Here is a 15,744-nt window from a genome sequence, read left to right on the forward strand (position 1 = left end):
TAAATATGCATCAGATTAACCTTGTAAGTTGTATCTGATTACAATAGCACTCTATAGAACAGTCTACAGTTAATTGCTCATAATGCATAAGTCTGTTCACCAGTTACATCAATTTAATGAGACAGAGCTCCTGAGCATGTCCTGCATCTGACGTAAGCCTGGATTATTCATCCTTGATTGCAACTATGCATTTGCTCTATGACCTGTGAGATAATGTACACTCTCTTTAGTTTTGTATAGTGAGGAAGGTGCTAAAGAAGCAGGTAGCAAAAGAAAATTCTGTTTAATTTGGTGTTTTGGAAGCCTACAGGTTTCCCGTCGATAGTTCTTGGTTAAAATAATGAAAATAGGGCTTCCCTGGTGGCGCAGTGGTTGAGAATCTGCCTGCCAATGCAGGGGACACAGGTTCGAGCCCCGGTCTGGGAAGATCCCACATGCCGCGGTGCAACTGGGCCCGTGAGCCACAACTACTGAGCCTGCGCGTCTGGAGCCTGTGCTCCACAACAAGAGAGGCCGCGACGGTGAGAGACCCGCGCACTGCGATGAAGAGTAGCCCCCGTTCGCCACAACTAGAGAAAGCCCTCGCACAGAAACAAAGACCCAACAAACCCAAAAATAAATAAATAAATCTATTTAAAAATAATAAAAATAAAAAAATTAATGAAAATATTCCAATGCTGAGCACTGGCCAACCTAGCCTAGAACACTTCTAAGCAAGCCCCAAGGTCATACTCTGAAGCACTTCTAGAATTAAAATTAAAACTACAATTATAGGGCTTCCCTGGTGGCGCAGTGATTGAGAGTCCGCCTGCCGATGCAGGGGACACGGGTTCGTGCCCCAATCTGGGAGGATCCCACATGCCGCAGAGCGGCTGGGCCCATGAGCCATGGCCGCTGAGCCTGCACGTCCGGAGCCTGTGCTCCGCGACGGGAGAGGCCACAGCAGTGAGAGGCCCACGTGCCGCCAAAAAATAAAATAAAATATTAAAAAAAAACATTAAAAAAAAAAACTACAATTATAATTCATTTGACTCCCACCATGAACTAGGTACTACACATACATCATCATATCCTTATAAAACTCTTATAAATTAGGTATTATTATTTTCATTTTACATATGAGGAGAAAAGAGACACAGAAAGATAATAGTTTGCTAAATTCTTGAAGGTAGTTAGGATTCAAATTCAGGAAAGGCTTCAAAGTACATGCTTTTTCAATTATATTAAACTGGGCCAGGTTTCTTACAATTCATATTTCAAACACTTACTAGGCACTTGTTGGTTGCAAAAGAGTATAGACTGCCTGTCATCAAATGATGCAAAATACTTTAGGAGCCTGTTTTGAAGGTCAAAAGGTGGAGGCCTCGTTCATCAGGCTGAAAGGCATGCAGCCAGGCTGCCTAGCAGGCATTTAAAATTTTCCTGATAAACAGGAGTCACTCAGCAACAATACATTCCTGGTTCACCTAACTTTTAGATTCTACCCCAAGCCTGCTGTTTCAACAGACAGACATCCTGCGCTTTGTGGAGATCAAAAAGAAGTCAGTGAGGGTATTCTCTGGCAGTCCAGTGGTTAGGACTCGGCACTCTCACTGCCGGGGCCCGGGTTCAATCCCTGGTCGGGGAACTAAGATCCCACAAGCCGCGCGGAGCAGCCAAAAAGAAGAAAGTCAGTAAGGTGAGGAAGAGGCAGAGGAGATAGGTAGCAAAGGGCTGGATTCATGAAAATTTGGCATAATGGCCATGGCATTATGAAAATCCTAATACTTGCTAACTTTTCACTTTGAATAGCCAGAGGGAGTTTATTAGTTACATTTGGACAGACCTGATTTTAATTCTGGCTGTACTACCTAGTAACTGAATGACTTAGGGCAAGTGGTTTTTACCTCTCGGAGCCTTGTTTTTCCTTATCTGTAAAATGGGATGCAGTAAGGTCCTTTGGCAGAATTCTTCCCCCTCTTGTTCATCTTTGAGATGTTTAGGGCCCTCTTACTTATGCAGAAGCACTCCAGTCAAGCCACTGTGTGGAGAAGTAGCTATATGTAGACCTTACATTTCTTTAAGTAGCTTAGCAAGAGTACTTCAACCCTTCCTCTGCAGACTGGTCATGGTTGAGGTTGATCAAGTTAAAAGAGCAATCTAGGAAACTCCTGGAAAGAAAAGGATTGATTTCCTATCTCCTCTGACTAGGGTGGCCACAAAAGAAGAAAGATATGGGGGGCGAGGAGCAAATGGGGACAAGAGGGTGGCAATGCTTCTGAATGCAAGAGACAGCAACAGAGGCTGAGGAGGCTGGAACCAGTCCTGAGCTGGGCCATGGTGGACCCAGGGCTTCTGTGAAAGTGCCTTAGTGTGTGAACTCAAAGGGCTGAGCCCTAAGAGCTGCAATCCTTGAAGCTCAGGCCTTTTGTGGCATGAAGTCCTCTCTACTGAGTGCATCACAGGAAACTCCTTGCCTTTAAGAGATCCTGCAATTGGCAAAGCAAAAGGCTCTGCTCCCAGACATAAATCTCTGGCTAATTTACATTGACTGGGGTTATCTTAGAGTTTAAAGGGGAGGAAGTTGAAACCTAGAAGGCATGGCTAGACTTTTAGACTTTTTGTTTTTATCTATTTGTATACCAAGGGGATTCCCTGGTGGCGCAGTGGTTAAGAATCCGCCTGCCAATGCAGGGGATACGGGTTCAATTCCCTGGTCCGGGAAGATCCCACATGTTGCAGAGCAAGTAAGCCCGTGCGCCACAACTACTGAGCCTGTGCTCTAGAGCCCATGTGCCACAACTACTGAGCCCACGTGCCACAACTACTGAAGCCCGCATGCCTAGAGCCCATGCTCCACAACAAGAGAAGCCACCGCAATGAGAAGCCCACGCACAAGGAAGAGTAGCCTTCGCTCGCCGCAACTAGAGAAAGCCCGCACACAGCAATGAAGACCCAACGCAGCCAAAATTAAATTAATTTAACAAATAAATTAATTAAAAAAATTTTTTTAATTTAAAAGTATTTGTATACCAAACTACAAAGAGCCACTTCAGATACAGGAAAAATAAATATTAGATGAGGTAAAGTTTATAAAGTCTTTCAGTACTCAGGACATAGCAAGTAACTAGAAATGGCAGATAGTCATTTCCACTGGGAGGAAGGCTCAGAAACTGCACTTCTGGTTCTAACCACAGCAGCTAAGCAGCTCAAGGGGAGCCTGTGGGGATATTTGGAGACAATCAATGGCAGCCACATTACAGAGCCTGGACATCTCCTTTCCCTGCCTGAGTGACTTCATCCATACCTTTGCCTTTACCTGCTCATTTTGCAAATATGTGTCCAGGATGCACTTCTGGGCACTGAGGTTACAAAGAAGACACACAACCAAAGAAACAATTCTAATATGGTTATAGCATTTTAGCCCTGGCCTCTCTGAGCTCTAAATTCATTTATGTCATTTCACTCAGATTGCAAAACAGATATCTGAGACAGACCTTTCATTTCTCCTCCAAATTTGCCTGATGCCACCACATTGCTGAAGGCAAAACCCCAGAAAAACACTGCCTTCATCACTGTTACCCTTACCCTCACGGTGCATTTTCATTTCTCCACATCTTTCTTAAGCACAATGAATGACTAAATTGGGGCTTAGAATTCTAATGAGGGCCTAACATCAATTGAAGAGGAAGGGTAATTTCCAGATGCTTGAATGCTATGTTTTTAATGAATAGATCCCAGCATTATGTGGGACTGTTTTTCCACAACGGTACAACACTGATGACTCATATTCAGTTTGTTGACAATCGTGGCGTCCAGATCTGGATATATGCCCTAGCCAGACTCAAAAACTTTCAGTTTAGATGAGAAAGACATGAAGATAAGTCCTAAAGGTTTGAACCCATTTTCTGTTTGCGGAGGTGAAGGTGTTGTAAAGGTGTAGCTGAAACATCAATGTTCATAAACTACCTGTTGAACAACTGCTGGACGATTAATGATTTAAAGGCCAATTTTTATGTTTCTACAATCTATTCTCCACACAACTGCCAGTGATCCTTTTAAAACAAACCTGATTATTCCTTTGTTCTCAACCCTTCCATGGTATTCTATCACATTCTAATAAAATCTAAAGTCCCACATGGCTTACCAGATATACAATCTGGCTTCTGCCTGTTATCCAACTTATTGCTTTAATTTGCTGTGCTCCAGCCTCACTGCTCTCCTTGCTTCTTCTCCAACATGCCAAGCAGTCAGGGCTATTTTAATTGCCATTTCTTTTCTCCTGGAACAATTTCTCTCTAGAAATCCACACAGCTGCCTCCCTCATTTAATGATTAGATTTCTGCTTACAATTAAGAGGACTTCCTTGTCTACCCCATCTAATAAAGCATCCCCTTTCTCCTAATATTTTTAAAAACTTGCCACATTACTGGGCATTAGCTATTATTTAGTAATATATTATATGTATTGCTTAATGTCAACCTCCCCCCTTATTATGAGACAGAGACTTTGTTTTGTTCACAGCTGAATTCCCAGCACCTAGAACATTCTTCTCATCAAATATTTGATGAATGAATAGATTTTCAGAATACATCAAATGTAAAACTATTCTAAATTTATTGACATGAAGCATAGAAAAATATCTAGAAGAATGTATAGCAAAATGTTAACTATCATGGTGGGAGCTGGTTTTCACGTTATTTTTGCTCATGCAAATATTCTTTTTTTTTTTTTTTTAGTATGAACTTGTATGACTCAGATACTAAAAAATGAGTAAAGAGGCCACACAGGCATAAAGTGTAAATGAATTCTATAAGAGGTTGGGCAAATTTATGAAAGACTTCTAAATAGATGTATTAGCATGATGGTTAAGCCAAACTACTGTTTGAATCCCCTTCCCCAACACGGTCTAGCAGTGTGATCCCAAGTTGTTCACAAGGCAGAGTCTAAAGGTTTTCACCTGGAAAATGGGGACGATAATAATTAATGTCTACCCCATAAGGTTGTTTTTGAAGATGAAACGGGACAATGCATGTAACCCCCTTTGTACAATGCCTGGCATGCAGAAAATACTCGACAAATGGCAGCTATTATAATAGTTAGTAGTAACAAGAGATGTTGGGACATACCTAGCCCTCAAGATTGACATCAGAGTGGACCACCACATCCTCTCATCATTGCGCCTCAGTCTGGGCCCCTGAAGCCCAAAGAGGGGATGGTTCTTTCCAAAGAAGATAATTTCGACGTTCCAGAAGCATCTGAATCAAACGTACCCTGTGAACCCTTAAACCATTCAGGCAGTCTGGTTAATCCATGAGCAGCACTGCAAGCCACGGCTTCGAAAGGCGACCACCGCTCGCCGTCCTTGGGCCCAGTCCCTTAGCCTTGATTTTGTTCGAGGCTGCAACAGAGGTGAGGGGTGGGAATGTTAGAAAACACAAAAGCGGGGCAGTACCGGCCCGCTCCAGCTCACCGCACTCTAGAGCGGCTCAAACGGCACCACGCACCGGCAAGCCTGCTGCAACCAGCAACGCGCCCCCAGGGAAAAATGATTACTGGTCCGACTCAAAACTCAGACAAGCTGCTTAAAGGCCCACCCTCCAAGGCCTCTGCCAGAGGTCAGACGCTAGCGCACGGGTAGAGAAGGGTCAGGGACGGAGGGAGGGGCAGCCGTTGAGGAGCCGCACGCGGCGAGGCCGCGACGGCCGGGGCGGGGACTGGGCGGAGGCGGCGAGCGCGCGGCCCGCTCGCGCCTGCGCCGCGCGGGAGCGAGCACGCAAGCCCAGGGCGCGCGTGCTGCTGGCGTTTCCTCGGCGCGGAGGAGGGGAACGAAGTGAGGTGAGGCACGAGGCGCTGCGGGGCGCGAGCCCCAGTCTCGGGACAAGGGGGAGGCAGGGATCGTGAGGTGCGGCTGGGTTGGGGGCGGACTGAGGGCCCCGGCAGCGTCGGCGGCGAGGAGGGCGAAGAGGCCGAGGAGATCGAGGGAGCCGAGGGGGCCGAGGGGGACGGGCCACGCCGTGCCGTGGGGGAGGGCGGCGTGGGGCGGGCCTGAGCCCTGGGGCCCCGCCCCGCCGCGGCCCGACGCGCCCCGCCCCCTGGGCGGCCCCGCTGGGTCCCAGCCTGGCTCTTCCTGTCTCTGCTGCAAGGGAACACGAAATCCCGTTCTTAGCGGACCCTGGTTGACGTTACCCCTTGTTTTCAAGTAGGCCTTCCAAGTAGATATTTCGGGTCAGTTTTAGAGGTGAGGTGGTCTGAGGCTCCAGTAGAATGACTTGCCCGAGATCACACGGTTAATAAGGAACGAAGTGAGGCTTCGAATCTTGTCCGCAAAACTCCCAAGCCTGCGCCTGTCCTCCGCACCACATCGAATGCTCTTCACGTTCCTTCCCTCCTCCTCCCAGTAACTTCTTGGAATTTGGCAGATGTTAATGTGGAACTAGCATCCATCCTTTCATGGATGTTAGCGTCAGAAATGTCTCTTGTGTGAAGAAAGAGGAAAAAAGAAGATTCCGCTTATTGCAATATTGCGCTTACAACGTGGAGTGTTTGAGACAGTATACATCCTTTACTTGACCATCTCTACTAACCTCTGTTGAAGTGACGCTGCTGTTCACTAACTGTAAGACATTGTGCAAGTGACAGTCTTTCAGAGGTTCCTTTCCCTTCTTAAAAAAGCAGCATGCCTCAGAAGTTTGTAAGGATTCAGAGACAATCCACATACAGTGATACTACAGTACCTGGCATATGAAAAATATTCAGTAAATGTTGGCCATTATTTCATTATTGAGTGCATAATACCCCTTACTAAGCGCACTTTTCTTCAAACTCATTTTCCTGGGACCAGAGCAGAGGGGTAACCACTCCAGTTCCTCCTGGAAAAGACAAGTTCATTGACAGTTTTATGTGAGTGTCCCATACAGTTAACGATGAATTATTCCCCAAGCTAAAACTATCAGGTGAAAGAAGTCACTGCAGGAGAACTAATGATGAACTAACCTTTTTGTAGAATTAACATTTATATGTCCATTACATTTGTGTTTATTGAGTTCTTTCCTCTTGGCACTGTGCTTGGTGCTTTAAGACATACAAATTTGTATTTGATGTAGTCCCTGCTTTCATTTAGTCTAGAAATGGGGAAAATATGCATTCAGAAGTGATTCTCACAAAGTGGAATGTGAAAAATGCCAATAAAAAGAGATAGATAAAAAGATATGGGAGTATAGAGGGAGGGGGGATGTTTTCATGACTTCGTGTGAAATATGAGTTCATTTATGTCTTCAAAAAGATAACTTTGTATATAGTACATACCTATTAAATAGCTGTTCAAAGAATAAATTAGTGAACAAAATGTACGTTGTAATAGAGAGGATTCCTTAGTTTTCTAGTAATAGACGTTCATTCAGATTAAAGTATTACTGGAACAATAGAGAAATGAGAAAAAAACAAACAAACCTACACCATTGGGCTACCCTTGGGGATGGGGATCTCAGGAGCCAGATCTCTTGGACCAGATTCTTTGGCTAGTGAATGAGCTCTAACCTGCCCTCTGTCCTTGGATACCTTACTCAAGATGCAGCTTTCGGTAAGAACAGATCTGGTTGCTTTAGCTGCTGTGGGGCTGGGGGGTGGAGTATTGGGATTCGTAACCCCACGAAAGCCATATGAAATGTGGGAGAGTCAGTTTCCCAAAGGAAGGAGGGCTAAGGAGAAAAGTGAGGCCTGGCAGAGAAAATCATTTGTTTATTAGAGATATGTAGCCTTTGTAGAGGGCTTACTATGGGCCTGGCACTATGGTACATTATCTATGTGGATTTTGATATTTAATCTTCAGCAGCTCTAGAAGGTAGATATGATTGTATCATCCATTTTACAGAGGAGGGAACAAGCTTGTAGAGATAAACTAATTTGCTTAGCCTTACAAAGCTAGGATGTGGTACAGTTGAGTAAGTTGCATTATGTTCTCTTTATCTTGTCCCTTTAAAGTATTTCCTCATCCATGTGCCATTTTTGTTTATTTATAGGGGGGGTTGTCAGCTTTGGTGTCTGTGTTGGCCAGTTCTGAAATCTCCTTGAAGGAGCCCTACATTGAGGAAGATCAAAGCAGCAGTCTTTGCCAACTGGGGAATGGACCGTTTGAGTTCCTTTAGCAGTAAGTACCATGGGAACAAGTCCCAGGTGAATATTAATAGCAAACTGAAGTGGAAGTTGATCAAAGAAGAAAAATAAGCACTTTGAAGATGAAGCCATGTGAATCTGATCCTAAAGGAATGCGTATCAAATCAGAATAAAATCAACCACTACTACTGAACACATGATACAAAACTGAGCACATGACACTCAAGGTCTTATAAGAAAATTAAGCTCAGGTGGACCATTCATAATACGATTAACCCGTAGTTCGACTTAAAAAAGCAGTTGAATTTCTCTTTAGAATCAATAACATATTTCAGGCGCCTTGGTAAGAAATAATGTCAGTGGTAGAATAAAGGAAATGCTCCTGCCTCTGCTTTTTTTTTTTTTTTTTGCAGTATGCGGGCTTCTCACTGTTGTGGCCTCTCCCCTTGCGGAGCAACAGGCTCCGGACGCGCAGGCTCAGCGGCCATGGCTCACGGGCCCAGCCGCTCCCCGGCATGTGGGATCTTCCCGGACCCGGGGCACGAACCCGTGTCCCCTGCATCGGCAGGCGGACTCTCAACCACTGCGCCACCAGGGAAGCCCTGCCTCTGCTTTTTTGGCACTTGTATTCTAAGAGTAAACTATAGTACAGTAATAGTGCAGAGATTTATGGCGTACATGTGAAGTAAATCCAGGCAGCCACAACTATGGAGGAAAAAATACACTTTTTCTTTTCTTCTGAAGATAAGAGATTTGGCAGAAATAGAAATCCATTGTTAGATGTTAGTAGTGTCCCAATGAGAAGAATCAGAAAGTCACTTTTGGGGTGTATCCTCCTCAGCAGTTTCTTCCTCCCTTCCTCCCTCCCTTCCTTCCTTCCATTTACTTACTTTGCTTTTGGCTACGCCAGGTATTAGTTGCAGCACGTGGGACCTTTTAGTTGTGGGATGCGGACTCCTTGTTGTGGCATGCATGCGGGATCTAGTTCCCTGACCAGGGATTGAACCCGGGCCCCCTGCATTGGGAGCACCGGGTCTTACCCACTGGACCACCAGGGAAGTCCCTCAGCAGTTTCTTAAAGGGGCTCTAATATACTCTCTCATCAGACTCCCTATATATATTTAGGACAGAATGGAGTCTTCCAATACATCTAGTTCAGATCTTTCATTTTTCACACAGAGAAAGAGTCTAAATGAATTATCCCCATGCTGGGAGTGTAAACTGAAACCACTCTCTCCCCCTTTTCAAAATAATTAAAAATTTTTTAAAAAGTGTTTTTTTTTAATATTTTTAAGCTAAACTTTAAAATTTTTATTTGGAAACAATTTCAAACAGGAAAGTTGGAAGAATAAGAATAGTACAAAGAATATCCATACACCTTTTGTAAACCTTTTACTCTATTTTCATAGTTCTCTATCTATAAGTATACATATTTATTTACATATATATGTATTTATAAGTAGATATACATACCCCATATTTTTTTTTCAGAATCATTTGAGGGCTTAGGGACATAACATCATGGCCCCTAAGTACTTTAGTGTTTATTTCCTGAGACTAGGGATATTCTCTTCTAACTTCAGTACATTCTAGCCTCAGTAGAGTTGCCAACTTTAGTAAGTATAACACTGATAAAATACTTTTATCTAACCTGCCGTCTGTATTCCAGTTTTGTCAGCTGACTCAGTAATGTCCTTGACGATGTTTTTTTTCCTTCCCATACAGGATACAGTCAGGGTTCAGGTCTTGCATTAAGTTGCTGTGTCTCTTTAGCCTCCTTTAAACTGAAACATGTCCACAGCCTTTGTCTTTAGTGATTGACACTTTTGAAGAATACAGCCCCTTTCTCCCCTTTTTAAAACTAGAGGTGTCTCATTTTGGGTTTGTCTGGTCTTGCTCTGTTCCTCATTAGCGATGTTAATTTTTTTTTTTTTTTTTTTTTTACCGCGGGCCTCTCACTGCTGTGTCCTCTCCCGTTGCGGAGCACAGGCTCCGGACGTGCAGGCCCAGCGGCCATGGCTCACGGGCCCAGCCGCTCCGCGGCATGTGGGATCCTCCCGGACCGGGGCACGAACCCGTGTCCCCTGCATCGGCAGGCGGACTCTCAACCACTGCGCCACCAGGGAAGCCCAGCGATGTTAATTTTGAAAACCCAGTCAACGGGGGCTTCCCTGGTGCAGGGGACACGGGTTCATGCCCCGGTTCGGGAAGATCCCACATTCCGCGGAGCGGCTGGGCCCGTGAGTCATGGCCGCTGAGCCTGTGCGTCCGGAGCCTATGCTCCGCAACGGGAGAGGCCAGAACAGTGAGAGGCCCGCGTACCGCAAAAAAAAAAAAAAGAAAACCCAGTCAAGGTGTGCATTTGAGTTCTTCACTGTTTAATGTCTATTTTTTCTCTTGCGTCTAATAAGCAACCCATAAGGAGACACTTTCAGGCCATAAAATATCCTGTTCCTCATCAGAATTTCTCCCTAGTTAGCATCCATTGATGATTTTTGCCTGATCCAGTCTTTACTACAATGGTCGCAAAATGAATTTTCCCCCTGCATCCAGCACTCTCTCCATATTTACTAGTTAGCACTTAGCATTCTACTATAATCAAGAGACCTCCTGTTTCACTTATTTATTATAAGTATGCACGCATGAATTCCTTTATTTTCAGTGGTTTATAATTCATTATAATACTTACTTTGGTTCTCAGATTGTCCTAATTTGAACACTGTGAGCCCCTTCAAGCCGGCTCTTGCAACCTTGTGACATGCCCCATCGCTTTTTTGAGCATCTCCTTACTTTTTGGCATGGCTACATGTTTGAGGTGCATCTTCTCCCTTCCATGCCCCAGCCCTAGAATCAGCCACTTCTCTGAGGAGCCCTTGGTCCTTTTAGAAAGGAGTGACATTAGAGACCAAGATATGGCCATTGCTTATTTCTACTAGAGTATCTTGGCGTCTGGGCCTTTTTGGCCCACAGCGCTGGGAAATACATGGTAGGTATATGCTACGTACAGATATACCAGTATATGTACATAGTTGCATATACATGCGTATATCCATAGATGCACTTTCTTAGAAATCATGAGTTCACACTGATAACCTCCAGTTCACCTTCCTAGGCTCTTTTTTTGTCCCCCCACCCCCACCACGTTCCTTGTTTGTGTGTCCTTTCCTCAGTGAAAACCCTGGCTCCCAGCATTAGCACGATTATTCATTTGCTCAGTCTTTTAATACATCTAGAATTATTTCAGAATTGCTCTGTGCATACCACTACATAACACAGACCCACTTCAGCAAGTTCAGGATTTGTTTGCAATTCTCTGCATCACCCAAGACTGAAGGTCTGTTGTTAAATGTTCATAAGTTACTTGGATTGGTTCTTTTTTTTCCCCTCCTCATTGTGGTTGTGATATTCCTTTGAAATACTTTTTGGTTCATCTGTTCGTTCTACTTTCAATTTTCCCTTCCCATATTTAGTGGTTTAATTTTCTAATTTGTAGAACATAAGTATGCTTCCAAAAGTCAAAGCTATGCAAAAAGGTATATTTGGAGAATTGTTGCTCCTTCCTAGGTCTCTTCTACTCCTTTCCATTCCCCCTCCTCCAACCCTTCATAGGTATTGTTTTCTAATTTATCTGTCCTTTATTTCTTTTTGCAAAGACAGACGTGTATATGTTTTTGCTTTTGTTTTCCCTAATTTTTTCCTGAAAAGGTAGCATACTATGTATGCTCTTTTGCACCTTGTTTTTTTCACTTAATAGTATCTCCTGGAAATACGATACTGCTTTATAGAGATTGTTCTTTTTATTTATTTATATATATTTTTTGCAGTACACGTGCCTCTCACTGTTGTGGCCTCTCCCGTTGCGGAGCATTGGCTCCGGACGCGCAGGCTCAGCGGCCATGGCTCACGGGCCCAGCCGCTCTGCAGCATGTGGGATCTTCCCGGACTGGGGCACGAACTCGTGTCCCCTGCATCAGCAGGCGGACTCTCAACCACTGCGCCACCAGGGAAGCCTCCGAGATTGTTATTTTTTTATAGTTGCATAGTACTCGATTATGTGAACGTACCATAGTTTGTTCAACTACTGTCCAGTGCTTGGACATCAAAGTAGTATTTTGCAGTTATAAATAATGTTCTAATGCATAACCTTATACTGTTGGAGGTGTATATTCAGGGTAAATTCCTAGAAGTGGGATTTCTAGGTCCAAAGATAAATGGATGCATTTATTTAGATAGTGCTAAATTCCCTTCTATAGAAGTTGTGCCATTTTGCATTCCTGTCAGCAATATATGAGGTTGCCTATTTCCCCACAGTCTTCTTAAGAAAGTATATTATGAAGCTTTTGAATTTTTGCCAATCTGATGGGTAAGAACTTATATCTCAGTGTAGATTTCTCTTATTATGAGTGAATTTGAATGTCTTTTCATGTTTAAGGTCCATTTTATCTCTCTCTTTTTTTACTAATTATCTCTTCGTGACTTTCACAGTAGGATTTTTGGTCTTTTATTTTCCTCTCAATTTTTAAAAGTTCTTTCTATATTCAAGATGTTAGCCCTTTATAATATGTTTACAAGTATTTTCCTCTAGTTTATTTGCTTTTTAAACTTTGCTTATGGTGTTCTTTGCCAAAAAAGAGCTTTTTGTTTAGTCAAATTTATTACTCTTTTATTGCCTCTGAAGTTTGAATGATGGTAAAAAGTCTTTCCCTACTCTTAGGTTACAGAAAAGTTCTGGAATCCTTTGTGAAGGACACTTTGGCTATGTGTATCAGAAACCCTCTGTACACTCAACAGTTCTAGTTCTAGGAAAATAGAAATCCTGAGGAACAAAATGTGAGCTGTTACGTGTACAGGAACGTTGATCTCAGCATTTTTTATAATAGTGAAAAATTGGAAACAAATATCCACCAATAGGAAACTGGTTAGATTAGTGGTTCTCAGTCTTATGAGACCCAGTGATTTCTTTTTATAATGTTTTTAAAGCCCCTTTTACTATTTGGAAATGAAATACATAGATAATATAACATAACTATGCCCATGATTTCAAAGAAATAAAAATAATGCCCTAGGACTTCCCTGGTGGCACAGTGGTTAAGAAATCTGCCTGCGAATGCAGGAGACACAGGTTCAATTCCTGGTCCGGGAAAATCTCACATGCCATGGAGCAACTAAGCCCGTGCACCACAACTACTGAGCCCGTGCTGTAAGCCCGCGAGCCACAACCACTGAAGCCCAAGCGCCTAGAGCCTGTGCTCCGCAACAAGAGAAGCCATCTCAATGAGAAACCCGCGCACCACAACGAAGAGTATTCCCCACTCGCCGCAACGAGAGAAAGCCTGTGCGCAGCAATGAAGACCCAACGCACGCCAAAAATTAATTAATTAATTAATTAAAAAATAATAATATTGCCCTAACTATACTATAAAAGATAAATAAAAGAGAAGTGATTTGTAATAAATAATGTAATTTATAATAATATGTATCGATATGTTTAGACATTACAGTGGAAAACATAATGCCTGTAGTCAGATGCTTGCACCCGTAAGTCAGTTCACTGTGCATATTACAACTACAAATGCACAGTGATTCACGTGCGTTGTACTGGTGACTCAAATACCACAAGCTTGAATAACTCTTAGTAAAGTTCTGAACAAAACAAGGTAGAATCTCCTCTTGACGTAATGCAGTTGCCTTCCTGGAAAATTCAATACATATTAAAACTGTCAAAAACATTTTGTTCTATTTAGTAAGGAATTATGTTCCAGGTCATGTCATTATGAGCAAGTTTTCACCTACTTGAACATCTGGTGGGACATTTGAAAGTTGTGCAGGAGACTGGCCAATTCTTTGTTGTGTAGGAATATCTTGAGTGTTGAAGGATATCTAGCATCCCTGATCCCAGCCTGCTAAGTGCCAGTAGTGCTCCCTAGTCATTGTGGCAACAAAAAAGCATCTCCTCAGATTTCCATAATGCCTTCCTAGGAGGCAGTTGAAAACCATTAGGCTAGATTAAATAGATATAATGGACTATAATTCATCCATTAAAAAGAGTGAGGAAGATCTATGTGTACCATCATGAAAGATGTTGACAATATATTATCAAGTGAAAAAACAGGCTATAAAATGTGTGGTATCCCACTTCTGTTAAAATATACACACATGTACATAGAAGAAGGGCTGGAAATCAGAATGTTAATAGAGGATGACATACTTTATACTTTTTATTGTCTAAAATTTTTGAAACTATAAATTGGACTTTTACAAAATAATTATCTTTTTTTTTAACATCTTTATTGGAGTATAATTGCTTTACAGTGTATGTTAGTTTCTGCTTTATAACAAAGTGAATCAGCTATACATACACATATATCCCCATATCTCCTCCTTCTTGTGTCTCCCTCCCATCCTCCCTATCCCACCCCTCTAGGTGGTCACAAAGCACTGAGCTGATCTCCCTGTGCTATGCAGCTGCTTCCTACTAGCTAGCTATTTTACATTTGGTAGTGTATATATGTCCATATTACTCGCTCACTTCATCCCACCTTACCCTTCCCCCTCCCTGTGTCCTCAAGTCCATACTCTACATCTGCATCTTTATTCCTGTCCTGCCCCTAGTTCTTCAGAACCTTTTTTTTTAGATTCTATATGTGTTAGCATACGGTATTTTTCTCTTTCTGACTTAGTTCACTCTGTATGACAGACTCTAGGTCCATTCACCTCACTACAAATAACTCAATTTCATTTCTTTTTTTTTTTTCTTTTTTTTTTTTTTTCGTTTCTTTTTATGGCTGAGTAATATTCCATTGTATATATGTGCCACATCTTCTTTATCCATTGAACTGTCGATGGACACTTAGGTTGTTTCCATGCCCTGGCTATTGTAAGGAGAGCTCCAGTGAACATTGTGGTACATGACTCTTCTTGAGTTATGGTTTTCTCAGGGTATATGCCCAGTAGCGGGATTGCTGGGTCGTATGGTAGTTATATTTTTAGTTTTTTCAGGAACCTCCTTAGTGTTCCCCATAGTGGCTGTATCAATTTACATTCCCACCAACAGTGCAGGAGGGTTCCCTTTTCTCCACACCCTATCCAGCATTTATTGTTTGTAGTTTTTTTTTTTTTTTTTTTTTTCATGTACGCGGGCCTCTCACCGCTGCGGCCTCTCCCGTTGCGGAGCACAGGCTCCGGACGCGCAGGCCCAGCGGCCATGGCTCACGGGCCCAGCCGCTCTGTGGCACGTGGGATCCTCCCGGACCGGGGCACGAACCCGCGCCCTCCGCATCGGCAGGCGGACTCTCAACCACTGCGCCACCAGGGAAGCCCCTGTTTGTAGATTTTTTGATGATGGCCATTCTGCCTGGTGTGAGATGATACCTCATTGTAGTTTTGATTTGCGTTTCTCTAAAAAACAATTATTTCTTGACATGAGGGTTTAAAAACTCTTTAGGTCAGTCATTGCCCAATTTTTTGTTGTTGAAGAAAGTTTGAGGAAAGAAAAGCAAGCTCATATCATTAAAAGAAAAGGATGCGAGGGCTTCCCTGGTGGCACAGTGGTTGAGAGTCCGCCTGCCGATGCGGGGGACACAGGTTCGTGCCCAGGTCAGGGAGGATCCCACGTGCCACGGAGCGGCTGGGTCCGTGAGCCATGGCCGC

At 43.3% G+C, this 15,744-nt stretch overlaps 1 protein-coding gene and 1 long non-coding RNA gene across 8 annotated transcripts in view; one reads left to right on the forward strand and one right to left on the reverse strand.

Moving 5' to 3' along the window:
• The window catches only part of LOC116745903, a 26,247-nt gene extending 20,552 nt beyond the window's left edge, over window positions 1-5,695 (reverse strand). Inside the window, exons 1-2 of the long non-coding RNA XR_004347580.1 lie at window positions 5,487-5,695; window positions 5,109-5,380 (exon numbers count right to left, since the gene is read on the reverse strand). This is a non-coding gene — a long non-coding RNA (uncharacterized LOC116745903). The remainder of the gene's footprint in view (window positions 1-5,108; window positions 5,381-5,486) is intronic.
• A 4-nt stretch (window positions 5,696-5,699) lies between these two features.
• TADA2A (transcriptional adaptor 2A) overlaps window positions 5,700-15,744 on the forward strand; it is a 48,633-nt gene continuing 38,588 nt past the window's right edge. For 5 of the 7 annotated variants that reach the window (XM_032617035.1, XM_032617032.1, XM_032617034.1 and 2 more), the window contains exons 1-2: window positions 5,744-5,817; window positions 8,001-8,128. Coding sequence is in view for 4 of the 7 variants with exons in the window: in XM_032617032.1 (XP_032472923.1) it covers window positions 8,104-8,128 (25 nt within the window). In the remaining 3 variants the exon portion in view is untranslated. Of the gene's footprint in view, window positions 5,818-6,579; window positions 6,599-8,000; window positions 8,129-15,744 lie in introns of those variants that run through there. The other 2 variants (XM_032617033.1, XM_032617031.1) reach the window with 2 other exon arrangements.

Source organism: Phocoena sinus, chromosome 20, assembly GCF_008692025.1.
Source record: "Phocoena sinus isolate mPhoSin1 chromosome 20, mPhoSin1.pri, whole genome shotgun sequence".
Classification (NCBI taxonomy): Eukaryota; Metazoa; Chordata; class Mammalia; order Artiodactyla; family Phocoenidae; genus Phocoena; species Phocoena sinus.